The sequence below is a fragment of the Ambystoma mexicanum genome, chromosome 2q, assembly GCF_040938575.1.
Source record: "Ambystoma mexicanum isolate Mex_15411 chromosome 2q, UKY_AmexF1_1, whole genome shotgun sequence".
Lineage (NCBI taxonomy): Eukaryota > Metazoa > Chordata > Amphibia > Caudata > Ambystomatidae > Ambystoma > Ambystoma mexicanum.
The window spans coordinates 1,010,247,383-1,010,267,459 of NC_090924.1; the positions used below are offsets into that span (position 1 = coordinate 1,010,247,383).

At 40.8% G+C, this 20,077-nt stretch overlaps 1 protein-coding gene across 1 annotated transcript in view; it reads right to left on the reverse strand.

The window, feature by feature from the left end:
- Window positions 1-20,077, reverse strand: part of LOC138569907 (macrophage mannose receptor 1-like) — a 1,155,048-nt gene that overhangs the window by 496,262 nt on the left and 638,709 nt on the right. The window contains exon 18 of the mRNA XM_069648336.1: window positions 2,456-2,523. Coding sequence (XP_069504437.1) covers window positions 2,456-2,523 — 68 coding nt within the window. The remainder of the gene's footprint in view (window positions 1-2,455; window positions 2,524-20,077) is intronic.

The window sequence follows — 20,077 nt, forward strand, 5'->3', positions numbered from 1 at the left end:
CCCTAAAATACAGAATCCCCCACAGTTACATGGACTTTCCATTGACCCCTGACTTGTTACAAGCACCATTCCACAGTGTACTTCCCGGCAAAGCCACCAAAATACAGAGAATCATCAAACACTGCATTACATCGATTATGCTCAGGCCCTGATGACAACAGCAAATGCGGCTGTTTAGTATCAACCACTGTGTAATATTCAATCCTTTAAATTTTAACAATTTGAAAAGTTTGGACTCAACCATGGTGAGATGTTTAAAAGATGTGATTTGTACAAACTGTAAAATACTTATAATTGTACAAGGAGATTTACAATTCTGTTATTGGAATGGAACTGCAATACATTTGTCTAAACATATAAATACAATACAATGTGTGGGAAAATGATTGGGTGAGGCAAGTTCCACAACAAATCATTTCCGGTTCTGAACTACTGTCACCCAATCACTGGACTTGCCAGGCACTCAAATGTGCAAAGAACTGTCATGTCACATTTTCAAGAGCACAGAAAATAAATCAGAGAACATCTTAGGCACATTTCAATCATGCCTCCACCTCAAACACCAAACCAATACAACTCTGGACTTTGTATGTGTTTACATGCTGGACCTAGCAGACCAAGGATTCTTCAACATGTCTATCACACAGAATATCTCTCAGTCAGTAGACCACATCACTATTATCCGCCAGCAACAGCACATGGCAGAATCTTGCCACAGCTCTAAAATGGTTCAGGTTTTTCCTGACTCATCATAGCCAATGCGTTAGTCTCAGAGATCTGTCCTCTAAGCTGCCTGCTGTGGAATGGGGAGGGAGCACCTAAGGATTCCCCCCTTTAATGCGTTTTTTTGGACACGTCACTTTATGGATCTATTCAACACCCACAAAATTACATTTCCAGTTATATGCAGAAGACAAGCAGGTACATCTGCTTGTCACAGGTCACACAGACCAATTCAACCATAAAACAAAAGGATTTGAGACCATTGAGAACAAGGTTTGGGAAATGCAGCCCAATCATTATAAAACAAAAATAGCTGAGACTCCTTACTTTCTCAAATTAAACAACACCCAGTACCCCCCAGAATACACATTTAAATGTAAGGTATGAAACCAGGAAACCCTCTGGCACATGGACCCCAGCAAGATCTCACCAGTCATTGCAGCAGTTGGAGGAGCCTTTTCCGAAATGAATGTCCTAAAAAACAGTTATCCCACGGGAAAAAAATAAATAGTAGAGTAGTAGGTCCCTTTGGAAACTTCAGGCTGCACTACTGTAATGACCTTTATGGGGAACTCCCTGTCTACCGAATACAAAGACTGCAAAAAGTCCAAAGCAAAGGCAAGCTCATTGTCGGACTGAGTAAATGCAAATTGATCACCAGCCACCCTAGAAGCATCTATTGGTTCCCTACAACATTCAGGATGTAATCTTAAGTCCAGTACTTCACATAGATTTGCTTAGACAAAAGAGCCTCCTCTAACTTGAAAGAAAATGTCAGACTCCATTGCCCAAAGCAAACCCTACTGTCAGAGATGGTTTATCAACTGATCAACCCAAAACTAGATGCATACCGGTACAGGCAGAAAGGAATTTTTCAGCTATGGCTCCCCGCCTGCAGAACAGTCTCTGAGATAACCTGACATATAGAAAAAGCCTGGTTACCTACAGATGGGGTCAAAACCTCCTTTTTCTACCACTCGCCTGAAATTGTAGAATTAATTGAGCTTGCTGAGAGGCTGATGCTAATCAATCAAACATAAACAAATATTCTCTAGCACGGCCAACATTGCCCTTGTAGTGTCGGTGCCTCCTGCAGTGACACTATGAAAATGAAATGCAAACTGTGGCCACCAACCAGCATTTGTTAATTATTTTTTGTGGTTAATGCTCATTTCTTCACATTCACACTCTGAATGGTGCATATCTTCTGGCTCCGTGGACAGATGCTAATAGGCATAATGTCCCGCCAATGGGCCCTGGTTCCGCCTTCCCTGCCTTTCAAATTGGGCCTATATACGGCACCTTCAGGCCCTTAATATCTATAATTGCCAGCAGATGCAAACATTACCACTGCATTACTTCTTAATTAGCACCCTAGTTGGGGGAGCCAGCGAATCAGGTGGCTAGGAAGGTGGGCTGAAACCGGCAAACTAAGCCTGCGTTCCATGCCGCCTGATGGCCGGTTCCCCCACTGCCAAATTCTCACTCCCTTTTTTTTTATTCTCCCACCTTCCCAGACCCACTTACCTAAGTCCTAAGGCTAAGGTTGCAAGACCACATTACACAATAATATTCACTGTGCTCCACTGTAATCTGGGTTAAGTAAGGGCACCCCTTAGACTTATATAAGGAAGCAATGATAAATTATGATTTTTTTTATCGCTTAACAATCAGATTGTTCAGTTAGAAAATGTTCCCTACTAGAGAGGTGAGGAACTTGTAATGCACTTACTTGAACTTTTTATCCAGACCCAAAATCAGACCAATAAGAAAGGCGTGAATGTTGCTTTTCTTCGCGATCTAAAAAAAAATATGTCATTCAGATCAGTCTCCAGTACTATTTGAATCCCTGCATTTTCAAAATTATTTATACATTAAGTTTTACAATATTAGCACATTTAGCAAAAAAACAAGGCACATTTTTCATTGAAAATAAATGATTGTTTTACTGTATAGCTATATGATTTCACAATGACAGGAATAGCTTCTAAATATGTATGAAGCAAGACCTGTAAGAAAATCTATTTAAAAACATCACATTGATTCAGCAACCCAGGAAGCATACCATCATCACTCTCCAGGAAACCTGGCTTAGACTTCAGGCTGCATTTGATGGATATGGTGTCTCACATCAGCCGCTCGTCAGGGTGGCTACTGTCGCACTCACGGCAGCCTTTTGACTTTGGTGAAAATGTCCCCGTTCATTAAGATCATTGCCAGTTCTGATTTGCAATTTGGAATTTTAGCCTCTCATATTAAGATCTTGACTAAGAAGGCTTTGAAAGTTCTAATTGTTAACATTTATTGGCACAGAGGCATGTGTTCACTTGCTGTTACTGTTGACAGGCTGTCACTTTATGTTGCTAAATGGTACATTATGAGACCATTGTGGCTTGTCTATGCAGACAATTAACTTATCTTTGACAACACACCCAAAGGTTTCCAATGCCTGCTTGATGGTTTCTCCACCTTGGTGAAAGCCCATACATTTGTCTGTTAATCCAGCAAAGACAAAGGTGCTGCAATTCTCTCATTCGAGGAAAATGGCACCTTTTAAGTGGCATGTTCAGTTAGAACCCATGCAGAGGATTGATTATTTTCTTTATCTAGGCTACATGATTGATTCAAAGTGTTCCACCACAGCAACTTGCTTCTGGCTCTAGCCTGCGAGCTGGGAGGCTTGTGAGCCTGGTCTGAGATTAAGGCGCTATCTTTGCGGCTGTTGGCTGAGATAGGATGCACATCATTGGACCTTATTGGAAATCCAGATAAGGTAAAGAGAGCTCTATACACAGCAGACTGGGCTAACACTGTGGCGGAAATTCACTCCTACTCGTCCCTGAGATATCACAAAATAGATCGCAAAAAGCAAGGCATTTTAGCACTGTATTGGGCGATTTATTCCAGCAAGACAGTCCCTCTAGATTTTTGAGATTTCGTTTAAATTTGTGTGACACTAGGGAGATTTTTCTGAGGTTGAGGCTCCTAAATGAAGAGTCTGCTTTTTATAGATTTTGTCAGGAAAACGTTTAGACATTTGCTTTTCTATTGCAAACCTTTGAAGCTTTTGAGAGAAAGGGCTTCCCATACATTTATGAAGGACTCCTCTGTATTGTCAATAGATTCTTTGTGAAATCGCTGTTTGTCAGCAACCACGACTTCCATTGTCAATGCAGTGGTAAGTTATATGAATTCAGTTGCATTAGAGACTGGAGCTTATTACATGTTTTAATTTGTTTTTAATTTTTCTTGTTCTTTGTTTTAGTTAATCGTAATTTGTTGTAAATGTATTTACTTTGACTTGTATTGTTTGTAATGTTAAAGGATGAATTGCGTTTTAACCAATAAAACAAAGAGAATAAATTATATCTCCCCACAATTGTGACCAATCTTCTATGTATCACCAATAGTTGGTTTAATTAGGTGAATATGTTGGGAATATTACTTCATATTCAGTAGTTACATCAGTTTTGGGATGTGATTTCAGTAAATTAAATGATAAGTTACAAACAACTTATTGTGAATAAGGCAACAACAACCTTTGGCGCACGTACCTACTGTTTCGCCATTCCAATGGCTTCCTCTAGACAGAATCTAAACTTCCTGTTCAGTACAGGAATACTAGATACAATATTGGTCAATTGCTAAATTTAAATTCATCTGCCTGTTGCACTGGGAATTACCCTTACGTATTTGTGATAATGCATTCCTGTGCTCTATCAGGTTTAAGCACATACTTTATACAGTTTCACCACCATTGATGGACAGGGAGGATAGCTCAGGGGCAACACGCTTGCCTTGGAAGCAAGACAACTTGATGAAACATAGGTTCGATCCCCGGTCCTTGCTTAAAAACCTCTTGGTATTAGGTGCGTTATAAATACTCAATTACAATTGATACAATCTATTCAATGGAATTCCATCTGTGAAAGAGAGTGAAAAAAGCAAGTGTACAATGTGTGAGTTGAAGCACAGAACGACTTGGCAATTACAGCATAATGCAATTATTATATCTGTTGCTTCCTGATGCTAAATGCATGTGTACTTATTTACTGTTCATATATTATTATTGTGATTTATGCTTCTTGTGCAATAAAAATTCCTGATAGTGTCATTATTCTTAACTCAATTGAACTAAGAAAATGTGTGTCAGTTAGATTCATTATAGATTACTCTTTTGATGTTTCCCTGTGGTGACACTAATTGACCTTAATAATATTCAAAATTCCTTATGGAGTAGGCCCCCCTGTTGCTCTCTTCGATTTAATTTATTGCACAGAATATAGTCCTGCTTTGCTAGATTTGTGCCCACGAGTCCCTATTCAGTATTCCAGCATATAATAAAGTCCCTGCTCTAGTGTGAAACATTTCATCTTAATTTGAGTATTGGGTAAATTGAGGTTATAAAATGATCTCCTGAGACCTCCTTTAGTGGGTCTCTCTGTGATTCACTCCCTGTGAAATAGTGGTTGAGCGCACTTGTTAGTGTATCCAGTGATCATGCAAGTCTCATTTAAGTTCTACATCTAAGAGTGGCATAAATATGTATGAAAGTTTGCTCGGAGCGAAAGCGATGTAGTCCCCCGTGATGGATTACTCTTAATAGTTGTCTCTTAGACCCTTCTTCTTGGTGTAAAAAATGGCCCCTTGGTTGGCTCGTGATCACAGTTGGTGATGTGTCCTAGAAAAGAGGTGCCAATTAATCCTTTCCGGGATAGATGGTCGCCAGGGGTTTGCATAGTGCTGTATGGCCAGTTCTGGTGGCAATTAGTCCCCAGAGCCGGTTTGTAATGGGGGCGTGTTGGGCATGGCCTGGTTAACTTACCTTGGTTTCCAATGTAACTTAATTATGTAATTCTTTCCAAGAAGGCAGCAGAATTCTGCTTCTGCATTCCGCCACCGCCATCTTGAGCGAATCCATTTATGGTAGAGTCGCATCACGGTCCCGTGACATCATCACGTCACGTTTCGTGACAATTCATGCTTTACTATTGGATTACGTATCCTTGCCTAGTGTGTTCATGTTGGAACAAGTACATTGAATAATTAAAGTGGCTGCGTTGAAGACACACGCAGCATTGCATAGTCCCTGACTGGATTAGTCTAGTTAGTGTAACATTTCAGGCTGATGGACTTTTAGTGTCTGTCCATTTTAATTACATGTCGGATAAGCAGAAATAATAGTAATAACGTTGCTCTGTCACGCTGTGTAAAGTCAACCATTAAAAGTTGCTTGACTTGTAAGATCTATCCAGTTTAAAACATGTTTAGCTATATGCACTGCCACAACCTGTTATTCTTAAGATTTTACTTGTTTAATGATGTTAAAATACGTCATGATCCGGGGAAAGTTTAAAGCTCTTCCTGAATTATCTTGTGTTGTGAGGAGTTCCATTCTTTGACTCCTATCAATCCATTGCAATTATATTGCTGCTGGGCTATCCTAATTCTTAGCTGTGTGTACAATGAAGCCCTGTGAGAGGCTGTTGGTCGGAGACCATGGAACATAGATATCAATCATGTTCTAATGAATATCTTTTCTGTCAACCTTGTCAGGTTGATTTCCCTACCTCCCAAGCTGTTTCCATTCATGATATGACAAATCATTTATAACATGCCTGTACACAAGTATTTCTAGGCACGACACGACAAGGGAGGCAAAACAGAATGAGGACAAGACAAACGGTCTTACTAGGCCTTGTGTCATTCAGATTTACCTTTGCCTACCATTTGTTGCCTGAGTCCGCACAAGTCAGTCATCAATTACTCACATGCTTTATTTTCACATATATCAATCATAAGCTTTCTTGTATTAGTGCCCTCTAGTTGTCTCAGAATAGTTCAAGTCTGTGTGAGTGAGTGGTTTGGTCACTGAGTTGTTGATTTGTGACAAATCATAGGAAGACCTGCATATCATCGGCCTAAAACCTGTTATGATGCTTTGCAGTTTACAATTATTTTTCCTGTCTTGTGTCTGTAAGTAGTCCTGGTGGATGTGTTGTCTCCCCGCCTGTTGCAGACAGTGCAGTATATTCTAGAATCAACATAGGTAATTTACAAGTAGGGTTGGCGCAGTGACAATTGGCAACACCAACACACTTCCTTGATTGTATTTCAGAGCCAAGAAGACACTGCAGACAACAGATCCACCAAGAGTACTTACAAACTCAATAGGGATGAAGATAGTCAAGCAGTCTTTAAACCAAGAGGAGATACTTCCAACCCCTTCATCAGTATAAGGTCTAGTGACGATTGTCTATCTCTGAAAGAAGTCAATAAATATTATGAGAAGGCAACAATGTTAAATTATCTAGACAAAGACATATACCAGTAGGACTTAGGATGCTTACATTTCCCAATTTCAATACCATGGAAGACTTGGATCTAGATGAGCAGTGGGAAACCAATCTTAGCTTAAGTTCTAAGAAAATGATTGAACTCTTAGCAGAACATGCAGAGAAGGAACACAAGAGAGTAGAACATTAGTAAGAATTGGTAGAGCAAGAGAATCAGGACATGGAAGCCCCAGAAGCCACTAAACAAAAAAAAACTTAAAGACAATGGATAGAATTTTTCAAAGAACCCAGGATGAAGTTAAACTCTGCGAAGCCAGGGAAGATTTGAGGGACGGCAAAGATTATCAGCTGGACAGGGTCTACACCTTCCAGTTGAAATATGAGGAAAAAAACTGTAGTCAATCTAGAGCAAGCACACCAGAAACCTCCCCTCACAGTTCAGATGCAGATAGAGACAATGAGGGAAACCTAGATACACAAACAACTGGGACCACTGGGAAAGGAGCCAGCTGAAACACCCACAAAACAAGTACACTTCCAAGACACCCTACAGATGGATAATATAACACCAAGAAGCACCACTGAGGTAAGAGAGGCGGAGGCCACACCAACAGGTGGAGAAGATTTAAGAACGGGGATGAGAACCCGAGCAGACACCAGGAGAGAGAGAGATGAATCCATTCATGGAACAAGAAACTAATTTGATTATGAATCTATCAAATGGGATATTGGATGTACATGAACAAGCTAGCAATATAATTGCAATGGATTAATAGCAGTCAAAAAATTGAACTCCTCGAAATTTGCTTTTCTTCCCCAGGATCAGGCTGTATTAACAAGTGAAATCTTAAGAATAAAAGGCTGTTGGAGCACATTTCCCAAAACATATTTTAAACTCATTAGATCTTATAAGTCAGGCAATCTTGAATGGGTGGCTTTACACAGTGGGACAATGCAACGTTATTACTATGATGTTATCTCATCCGACAAGTCATTAAAATGGACAGAAGTAAAAATCCATCAACCTGGAATGTTACACTAAATATACTAATCCAGTCAGGGACTACGCAATGAAGTGGCGTCTTGAATGCAGCCACTTTAATTATTCAATGTACTCGTTCCAACGTGAACACATCAGGCATGGATGCGCAATCCAATAATAAAGCATGAATCGCCACTAAACGTGACATGATGATATCACAGTACTGTGGCGTGACTCTACCATAAATGGATTCTTTCAAGATGACTGCGGCAGAATGCACAAGCGGAAGGCTGCCACTGTCTTGAAACAATTACAGTATGAAATAACATCGGAAACCAAGGTAAGGTAACTAGGACATGCCCAACATGCCCCCCATTACAAACCGGCCCTGGGGACCAATTGGCACCAAAACTGGCCATAAAGCACTATGCAAACACCCGGCGACCATCTATCCCAGCAAGGATTAATTGGCACCACTTTTCTAGGACACATCACCAACTGTGATCAATGGTCAGCTAAGGGGCAATTCTTTACACCAAGAAGAAGGGTGTAAGAGACAACTAGAAGAAGTAATCCATTATGGGGGACTACATCGCCTCTGCTCCGAGCAGACGTCCATACGTATTTATGCTACTCTTAAATATAGAACTTAAATGAGACTTGCATGATCACTGGATACACTAACAAGTGCACTCAACAATTATTTCACAGGGAGTGAATCACAGAGAGACCCACTAAAGGAGGTCTCAGAGAGAATTTCCTAACCTCAAAAGGAAAAGTCAAAACGAGCAGAATTGAAACAGAGTGAGGTAATTTTGCATCCACAATTTACCCAATGCTCACATTAAGGTAAAAGGTTTCACACTAGAGGAGGGACTTTATAATATGCCGGAATACTGAATAGGGACACATAGGCACAAATCTAGCAAAGCTGGAATATACTCTGTGCAATAAATTAAATCGAAGTGAGCAACCGTGGGCCCTACTCTATAGGGTATTTGGAATATTATCAAGATCAATAAGTGTTAACCCAGGGAGACATCAACATAGTAATCTATAATGAATCTAACTGCACAGAAATGTTCTTTGTTCAATTGAGTTAAGAATAATGACACTATCATTCAGGAATTTGTATTGCACAAGAAGCACAAATCACACTTATGAGATATGAACTGTAAATGAGGGCACATGCATTTAACATCAGGAAGCAACACATATAATTGCATTATGGTGTGATTGACAAGTAGTTCTATGCTTAAGCTCACACTTTGTACGCTCGCTTGTTCTACTCTCTTTCATAGATGGAATTCCATTGAATAGATTGTTGGTGAAACTGTATAAAGTATGTGTTCAAACCTGATAGAGAACATGAATGTATTATCACAAACCAAAGGGTAAATCCAAGTGCAACAGGCAGAAGAGTTTGAATTTGGCAACTTACCAATATTGTATCTAGTATTACTGTACTGACCAGGATTTTTAGACTCAGCCTTGAGGAAGCCATTGAATTGGCGAAACAGTAGGTACATGCGCCAAAGGTTATTGTTGGCTTATTCACAATAACTTGTGCGGAACTTATAATTTAATTTACTCAAATCACATTCCAAAACTGATGTAACTACTGAATATGAAGTAATATTCCCAATATATTCACCTAATTAAACCAACTATTGGTGATACATAGAAGATTGTGCACAATCGTGGGGAGATATAATGTATTGTGTTTGTTTTATTGTTTAAAAATCAATTCAACCTTTAACATTACAAACAATACAAGTAAAAGTAAATACATTTACAACAAATTAGGATTAACTAAAACAAAGAACAAGAAAAATAAAAAACAAGCAAAAACAAATTAAAACATGTATTAAGCTTCAGTCTCTAATGCAAATGAATTCAATAATTTACCACTGCATTGACAATGGAAGTCGTAGTTGCTGACAAACACCAATTCCACAAAGAATCTACTGACATTACAGAGGAGTCCTTCATAAATGTATGGAAATCCCTTTCTCTCAAAAGCTTCAAAGGTTTGCAATAGAAAAGCAAATGTCTAACTGTTTTCCTGACACAATCTATAAAATGCGGACTCTTCATTTAGGAGCCTGAACCTCAGAATCTCCCTAATGCAACACAAATTTAAACGAAATCTCAAAAAATTAGAGCAAGCTGTCTTGCTGGAATAAATCACCCAATACAGCGCTAAAATGCCTTGCTTTTTGCGATCTATTTTGTGATATCTCAGGGACGAGTAGGAGTGAAATTCTGCCACAGTGTTAGCCCAGTCTGCTGTATATAGAGCTCTCTTTACCTTATCTGGATTTCCAATAAGGTCCAATGATGTGCATCCTATCTCAGCCAACAGCCGCAAAGATAGCGCCTTAATCTCAGACCAGGCTCGCAAGCCTCCCAGCTTGCAGAAAACCCCATAGTCAAAAAATTGTGAATTCTCTTTTGAGCTAGGAACTTCCCATACAATGATAGGTATTTTCAAAAGGCTGTGGCTTTTAAGGAGGTTATTCCAAGTTCATATCAAATTGCTGTATGCAGCAACGAGTTTGGGAGGCAAAGGACTCATCTCCAAATCAAGGCTTCCAGGTATGGCAGATAATCAATAAGTGACAGATCGTATATCTCAATACCCTAGAGTAATTTAGGGACAATTTTGCTTTCAAAGAGTCGCAAAGAAGGCAAAAGTGAAAATTTGGCATAGTTAGAGTCCACCCTCACCAACTGATTTGCTGAACCTCTGGCCTTAGTATAAAGCCAGAAGCAAGTTGCTGTGGTGGAACACTTTGAATCAATCATGTAGCCTAGATAAAGAAAAGAGTAATTCCTCTGCATGGGTTCTAACTGAACATGCCACTTAAAAGGTGCCCTTTTCCTCGAATGAGAGAATTGCAACACCTTTGTCTTTGCTGGATTAACAGACAAAAGTATGGCACTTAGCACAGAATTGTGGGGAGATAATTGGGTGTATTATGTTTGCTTATATTATTCTAAGCTTTGTTTATGAACTAGAAAGCAAATTAAAATGGATTGACCACAAAAATTAGGACAGAACAAACATTTTTTTATTGCTTACTCCATGAGAGCACATTTATTAGTCTTTGACCTCTACATAATAAAGCCCACACAATCAGAGCTTTGAGTGGGATGGGAAATAGAGGTGGGTTCTAATAAGAGGAAAAGTATAAGAAGTTTTGGGCATGGCTTATGGGTTGGGGGCAGGCAGCTTAAGCAATTATCGGCAGCCACAAGCCAATACATTGGGCCTCATGACTAGTTGGGCGGAGCAGCACAAATGCAGCAGTAACATTAAATTTGAATCGTGGAAACATCATGCGTCTACTACACGCAGTACCAGCACTACGGAATATCAGGTCCGACGATATCCGTATAGTTGAATACTTATCGGAAGTTCGTGCAGATATTGTACTCCTCCACATAAACTCCCAAGCAGTACGTTCAACGTTGCTTGCTGCAAAGCAAGACCTCAGGTGCTTGGGATTCGAAATCTCACTTTATGATTCAACAAGCAGTCAAGGATCAACTGCAATTACTGATAACACAAATTAAATTTACTGATAACACACATTAAATTTGAATCGTGGAAACATCATGCGTCTACTACACGCAGTACCAGCACTACGGAATATCAGGTCCGACGATATCCGTATAGTTGAATACTTATCGGAAGTTCGTGCAGATATTGTACTCCTCCACATAAACTCCCAAGCAGTACGTTCAACGTTGCTTGCTGCAAAGCAAGACCTCAGGTGCTTGGGATTCGAAATCTCACTTTATGATTCAACAAGCAGTCAAGGATCAACTGCAATTACTGATAACACAAAAATGAAAGAAAACTCGGATCAGCATCGAAATAGCCTAAGAAGACAGTTAAAATACAAACCATCCTGCATTGAAAAGAATAGGATCGATAGCAAGAAATCAAATAAGCACTAGCTGGAAAAAGAAGAAACTGCTGTGCCAATGACTGTGATATCGTGGAACACAAGAGGCTTTAACCATCTATATAATGATTTCCCGGTTGGCTTAACTAATAACTTTGCCATCTGTTTACAAGAAACCTGGCTGCGGGTGCCACCGACAAAAGATGGCTATGTAACACTGCTAAATCCGGCTGGAAAAAACATTAAGGGACGCCCATTTTCTGGTTTAATTACAATGATAAAATCAGGAACAAACTGGGAAATAATCGAAAAAACGAATCCAAATAGTTATGTTCAAGGAACTTTACTTCAAACAACGAACGGTCCCAATAACAATGAACATCTATTAATTCTGAACGTGTATTGGAACCCGCTAAAAATCTCGGCTGATGTTTTTATAACTGATGTAATGCAAATAATCGATCGTCACCAACGGACTTGTCCGGCCCTTGCAATAATTTTATGTGGAGACCTGAACATTTCATGGTTTGACGATCAAATGAAACCTATCAAACTCAAAACGTCAGATAGCTACTCAGGAAACAGAAAACAAAAGCAATGGAGTAAAGAACTAGAAGCCTGTGACTGTATGATGGCAAACGGCCAAGTGAGAGGGGACATACCACCAAACTTCACGTGGGCGAACATGGGATACAAAAAGACCCTAGATTACTTCTGGACTTCAAGAAACGTTTTTGCAACTATCAACAATCTGCAAATCATACCTACAACAAACAGTGATCATTTCCCACTTGTACTGTCCTGGCCGTTAAAGTGTAAAAAGAAAGGCGCTATTCATAGTCAGGCACTAGAAGTAAATCATGGGCGAAACAGATTAAGAATAAATAATTATCAAATCATCAGATTATCCAATAAAACACAGGAGACCATACATGATAATGTTGATCCCTTAAATTACATACCGCTGCTACCTAGCCTGAAAACAGGCTATTCTGAAAAAACATGCGAAAATAACAAGGATCACAAACACAAATGGAGCAGATCGGTGAAAACCCAAAAAAAGCAGCTCAGGAAAGACCTATCAAAAATAAAAAAACAGCATGGAGTAAATGCCCAGAGCGAATCAAAACAGAGAAAACAACAATATCGAAATTGGCTAAAATCCTTCTCCTATCAGAGAGATCAAGAGCGTGGCGAAGAAATGTTGACTTTGATCAAAAAAAACAACTCTAGGGAAATATGGAAAATCTTGAATAAAGGAACGGTTAACCAGGACGCCTTAATGTCAAATGGAGTGTCCGAAAGTGACTGGGTAAGGCACTTCCAAAGCGTTTTTTCAGGAAAGGAAATACCAGACAATGTAGATAGCCGAAACATTACCACAGCTTGGAATATAACTGAGTCCAGCGAAGACATTCTTCTGGCCATATCTAAATTAAAGGCCTCGAGAGCTGCTGGGCCCGATGGCATCAGCAACATACTGCTAAAAGAGCACAGCGACGCATGGTCCTTATTTATTGTTAAACTTTTTGCGGCGATAGCGGAAAGAAAACAGGTACCGAGTTCATGGACCAGGGCAATAATAGTACCAATATATAAGAAGGGCAACCGAGACGATCCGGCAAACTATCGACCGATTGCCTTACTGGATACTATTGGTAAAGTGCTGGCGACATTCCTACAAAAAAAGTTAGCGGTATGGGCAAAAGAAGTCAACCAATTTGATGTCAGACAAACTGGATTTACAAAGGGTGTGGGAGTAGAGAACAACCTTGCCCTGGTAAATCTGTTAAAACTCGACACTCTAAACAAGAAAGATCAACTATTCATGGCATTTATCGATTTACAGCAAGCGTTCGATTCAATTAATCGAAAGAAATTATGGGAAAAGTTGGAAAATCAAAACTGCCCAAACGCCTTGCTACAACCAATAAAGGCGCTATACTCTAACACATCAATTAGAGTAAGACTAAATGCAAATGGAGACCTGTCTAAACCCATTATTACCACCAGAGGGGTGAAACAGGGATGCCCACTCGCTGCCACCTTGTTCAAACTATACATTGTTGACATCTCTACAGCATTGGCAAGTGTTAACTGCTTCCCCCCAAAAATCAATGGACAGCCTATAAGCTATGTGATATACGCAGATGACGTGGTACTGTTTGACAGGACCCAGATAGGGCTGCAGCGCCTTTTGTCAAAGCTCGAATCCTACATGATTGATAACGACTTATCAATCAATGTGAATAAAACAAAAATCATGAGATTTGGCAGTGACCGGGTTGCAAAAAAAAAGTCCTTTAAATGGCGAATCGACAACAATTTTCTTCAAGAAGTCACGGAAATTCGCTATTTAGGAATCCTGATGAACACCTCAATTCGTGAATGGCGCTGGACTCAAGATCTATTCCAGCGGACCCGAATCCTTGCCTTACAAGGAGCACGTTTGCATACCTTATATGGAAAATTTTCTGTACTGCCATTACGTACGTTTTATATCCAAAAAGTCGTCCCTACACTAACATTTGGGGCAGAAGCAGGATGGAACATTGACCTAAAGATCTGGTCTAAGTTAGAAGGCTTATTCTGGCGCCAAGTCCTGAGATTACCAAAATATCTATCAATGACCATAATACGTCATGAATTGGCACTTGAAAGCCTATACGGATCAGTTCTATGGAAATCTTTGTCATTACTACGAAAGATGGAAACACCGAATCCTGAACCGGCCTATCAAATACTAAAATCAGGAGAAAATCATCTTCACAATGGCCTGCTCTTAAGATGGTCAGAGAAAGTGAAAGCCATCATGTACAGCGCAAATATTTCAATGGAAACATTGATTAATCGGCCTCAGATTGCCAGAATAAAACTGAAAGAATGGCTTTGGATCGACAACGTGGACAAACTCGCAACATTGCCGACAGCATTAGATCTTGGGCCAACAAAGAACAAAGTAGACAAAATGCCAAATTATCTGTGCAAATTTCCGTCGAGGTATCATAGAGATAAATTCCTTAGACTCAGATTGAACCTTCTGAAAACTAACCAAATGTTGGTGTTAAGAAAAATGAAGCCTGTTACCGAAGAAGCTTGTCGGCACTGTAAATTGCATGCGGAGTCATTAAAACATCTAACAACTGAATGTGTGGCAATAAACGAGTTGAGATCTATCCATCTGAACAAATTCAAACCGGCAAACGATGAGATGGAAGATCTGTGGCTTCGAATACTGAGCGGAAGTTCGATACTCCTAACCTGCTCAGTGATAAATTATTTGGACATAGTACTAAATTAAAAGGCACAAGTGCAAATCGACAAGGAAAAATGTCACCAATGACCGGAAAATGAGTTGTAATAAAAGTTTGCAAAAACTAGATGTTACAAATAAAATAAAAAAAATAAAAAAAAAAAATTATTACAGCTGCATTACCGCTCCCCCCTATCCAGAGTTTAGGTGGAAATCTGGTGATTTATCTCCAGCTTCCCGCCAATTTTTGGCAGCGCTATTACCAAAAAAGCCCTATAGAGTCCTATGGACTCTAAATAAATGGGGAATTATATCACCACGGCAACTTAGGATGCAGCACAAATTGAGCCGGACCGAGTTGCGGTAACACCAACAGCATTGACAATATCCCGCTGCAATTTCTGCTGGGATACTGCAAAGGCTCTGATGAGGCCCTATTATGGCCTGAGAATCTGATTTGGCCCCCATTGGCACAGCATTGAATCATTTCTATTGTCTCTCATTTAAATGCGGACAGCACTTGCACAATGTCCATTAAATGTAAATTTAGTTTGCACCCAACCAGTAGTATAAAAATGAAAAACAAAATCGCTCTCCCAGCAACTCGTTGCCTCGTTGCTTCATACCTAACGGAAAACCTGGCAGTCTATCAGTCAAATGAAGCACACAAAGGGCCCGATTCATGAAATTATTAGCGCGGAAATAGGGGATTTACGCGTGAATTCGCGCGCAAGCGCCAGTTTGTGTATACATGGAACATAATGCGCAGGGCTTACAAGGGACTTGCGAGGAATCCGTGGCGGTCCAACACGTAACTGCGACACCACGAACGCCTTGCGCGAGACTCCAAGCGAAGGCCCGCCCGAACCTGCGCAGTCAACTAGAAAGGGGCTGAACACGTGGGATGGTGAACAACAAGTGAAAATATGGGCGTAACCAGGGAAGTACCAAAGTAAAATCCTTGCAACGGCCGTATGCGCGCTAAAAACCTGTATTCATGGAATTGAAAAGGGCTCGACGGTGTGCGATAAAATACGTGCAAATCCTGAAACACGTACGCCACATGATAGCTGGTGGAAACGTCAACACGCACAGAAACAAATGCATAAAAAGCCTGCACGATCAACAAACGTGCATACACAGATACAAGGAATATACCATTTGTTGCAGCAGTGATCGTGGGACACTGCAGGAGGAGGATGGCCAGGGCACAGATATTCCTACCTGCGACCAGCTTTTTTGGGATGCCTGATTACCAGGTCTATGGCAGGTGTAGGTTTCCACCTCATATCATATTAGACCTGGTCACGGAGTGGGAGGATGAAATTACATCACCCACCCTGTGTTCCCAAGCACTGAGCCTGTCAGTCTAGAAAAATGGATACCTCTCATGATTGACAGCAAACGTATTTTGGTGGCCGTGGGCCAACCGTCTCATGCACGATACGATAGAAATACAGGTTTCCGAGTTTACCAATGAACGGCCATTTTGATGTAACAAGGATCGCCATTTTGTTTTCTAACAATTGCTCATTGCTTTCTGTTCTTATTGCTTCGCAGCACATTTTTTTCTTACACTGCTCGACTGTTATTATATTGTTGTTTGAACGTGAAAGGACAAGGCCGTAGGGCCACAAGGCTAATAAGAGTTCGTTGAAACACAACGTAGGCAGTGACGGGAAGGAATGCCCGGCTCCCTCCCGAATGTAGCCTTGAAGCAGAGCCGCAGGGCATTTAATCATTTCACAGCTGCCAGCCAGTCTCGTTATATGGTAGAATATGTTAGAATAAAGCAGCTAAAGGCTTGAATTATGCTCTTCTTACGGCCCCCCTTTACCGAGCCCCGTAGAGCGTGTCGGCTCCCAGGACACGAATAGCACCTCATAGATAGCAAGGTCAGGAATGTGACTCTTCCCCCGTATGTAGCTCACTTCCAAGAACAGAAGCACTGTGTTCTGTTCAACAACTAAAAGATGCCTCCGCACTTGTAAAATTGAATATTGTTACTAGAATAGATATTTGAAGGTGTCATAATTGTCAAAAGTGTCCATCATCACACCGAGTTCAAAGAAACCCAATAAAGGGGGGTGTTAAACATGTCACAGCTGATTGTATGATATGCATTTTGTATATATGTAACTGATGTACGTAATTCACTCTCTTGCATCCCTCGAGGTCTAGAGATACACGTTGCGGGGCGTGAGACCGAGTTGACCAACTGAGACTATTTGCTTTGCAATAAACCCTAGCTTTGGGAATACAACCTCCTGTCTGGCGTATCTATCGTGTGTGGTGACTTGCCTTGTTTCCATAGACGTGAGGGACCCCTAGGGGCCCCTTTCAAGCCCCTTGGAAAAGGTGCTCAAGGTTCTGCATTTTTTTGGCCACTGGGTCATTTCAGTGGACAACTGCCATAGTTGGGGGCATTTCACAGCCCATGCAGTCACGCTGCCTACACCAGGTGTTGGCAGTAATGACTGCACGCCCCTCAGTCCTCAGGCACTTCTACATGCCCAGAACATCTGCAGAAAGGCAGGTCGTGGTCCAGGACTTCTATGCGGTGGCACACTTCCCTAAAGTGCTTTGTGCCATCGATTACACACATGTGGCTCTACATCCACCTAGGGCTACAGAGCACATATATCGCAATCGCAAGCACTGGCATTCCATCAATGTGCAGGTTGTATGTGATGCCAAGGGCATCAGTACTTCTGTATCTGCCAACCATCCAGGGTCCACCCATGACATTTTCATATTCAGAATGTCACGCCCTGGAAGCTGGGAGGAATGGCAACACATGGCTCATTGGTTAAAATAAATGCCCTTGCACATGCATACATGTCACACACAGACAAATGCACACCAATGACAAAAATGTTCACCTCAACAGGGTACAGTGCCTACCCTCTGAGCACCTACATGATGACGCCAATACGGAACCCTGCCACACCGCCCCAGGTAAGATAAAACACAGGCCATATTGCAACTCGGGCCATAGTGGAGCACACATTCGGAGTGCTGTAGTCACGTTTCCGCTCCCTTGACCACTCTCATGGTGAGTTGCTAGATGCACCATCACCAGTGTGCAGGATCATTGTGGCAGCATGTGTCCTGCACAATGTTGCAACACAGCATGGCGTACCTGTGGACATGGTGGTGCCCCTACATCCCCAACTACATGCTCGCCGCCTGTGCATGGCAGGTCAAAGTGCACACGGCAAGGCTGCCCGCATTCAACTTGTGGCTAAATGTTTCAACTAAAATCCAACCCCTGTGGAGTGCACACAGTGCTGGCACATTCCAGGTGCCATTCAATGATGACACAGGGCCAATCATCTGTGCCCACCAAACTTCCCTGAGAATGTGTCCTTGGACGTGCAACATTGTGTGCATCCCTTAGAACTTAAACTAATTTCATTTTGTGTTTCCAAAAGAAACACATAGAAGAGGGAGTATGCCACTACCACCATGCCAAAGTAGACACCAAATTGCCTGTGTGTCACATAAACAGTCCCATATGTCATGTACAATTATCACAAGACTGTGCTATGGTATGTAATGTGAAAGGAGACAGATAAATGGCCAATACATAATACAAGTGTCTCCAAGCCTTCAGCGATGTATGGCACAAGTACAACATTTACACGTGCTCATTGAGATACATAATATTTCGGACAGGAACAGTAATTACATACTATACTGTTCAATTAACAGTGGATGTAACAGTGAATCTGTCAGACAGTGATTCATCATATTTTCACAAGTGCATCAATGTGCCATCATGCGGGGATCGAGGACAGGGTGGAACAGACAGACACCGTACCTGCATGGTGCAATCTGTAGGAGCAAGTGCACAGATGTTAAGAGGGGTGTGGTATTTGGCCCCTGCTGATGATAAAGATCCCTTTAAAATATCTCCATCAATAACTGGCTCACCTGAAGAAGGTCAGAATTACATGATGAAATGGCTCTGGATTAACAGAGTGCTAATCAATTTCACATGAAACAGAAATATTTGTGTTTTAGTTTCTACGTTCAACCAAATCAAATTGCGTTAAATCAACCAGTACTACCCAAAGATGTAAGAAATTCAAATCCTGGTGTCAATTGATTCAACAAATATATTTGTGCATGAGACTATGCTCAGTCAACAGGCAGTCCCAAAAGAAATGTGACCATACCTCAGAATGTGCTAAGAAATTTGCCAAGAAATTCAAGTACTTGTATCAGCTACTGCATTCAAGTCATATGTGCGTGTGTGTTCAATCAACCAGCGCTCCTCAAAGACGCTTGCCCTGCATTTAAAGAGTGCTAATACATTTAACAGGAACTCCAAATGCTTGTGTGTATCAACAAATATGCTGAACCAAATTGTGTGAAAACGATTTCAATCAACCAGCACTACCCAAAGTCATGTGTCCTTTCCTTAAAGTGTGCTAATAAATGTAACAAAGAATTAAAATGCTTTTGCCAATTAATTCAAACAATAAAGATGTGTGTCAGCCCATGTTCAATCAACCACTGCTCCCAATGAGGTTTGCTAATCCCCCAAACATTCCTAATACATTTGTCAAGAAATTCAAGAAATCATTACATCAGCAACTGCATGCAACCACATTTGTGAATGAACATGCATTCAATCAACCATCATTCCCCAAACAAATGTGACCTTCCCTCAATTGTTGCTAATGCATTTTTACAAGAAATTCAATTGTTTGAGGCATGTGCTACCCATTTGCCAATTCACATTTAAGCTCAGATTCAATTAAGCAATCTTCACCAAAGGCCTTTGGCCTTTCCTCAAAACGTGTTTAACAATATGATAAGAAATTGAAGTGCAGGTGTCAGCATCTGAGCTTAAACAAATAGTACATGAACACCACCCCTCAAATATTTGTGACCATCTCTT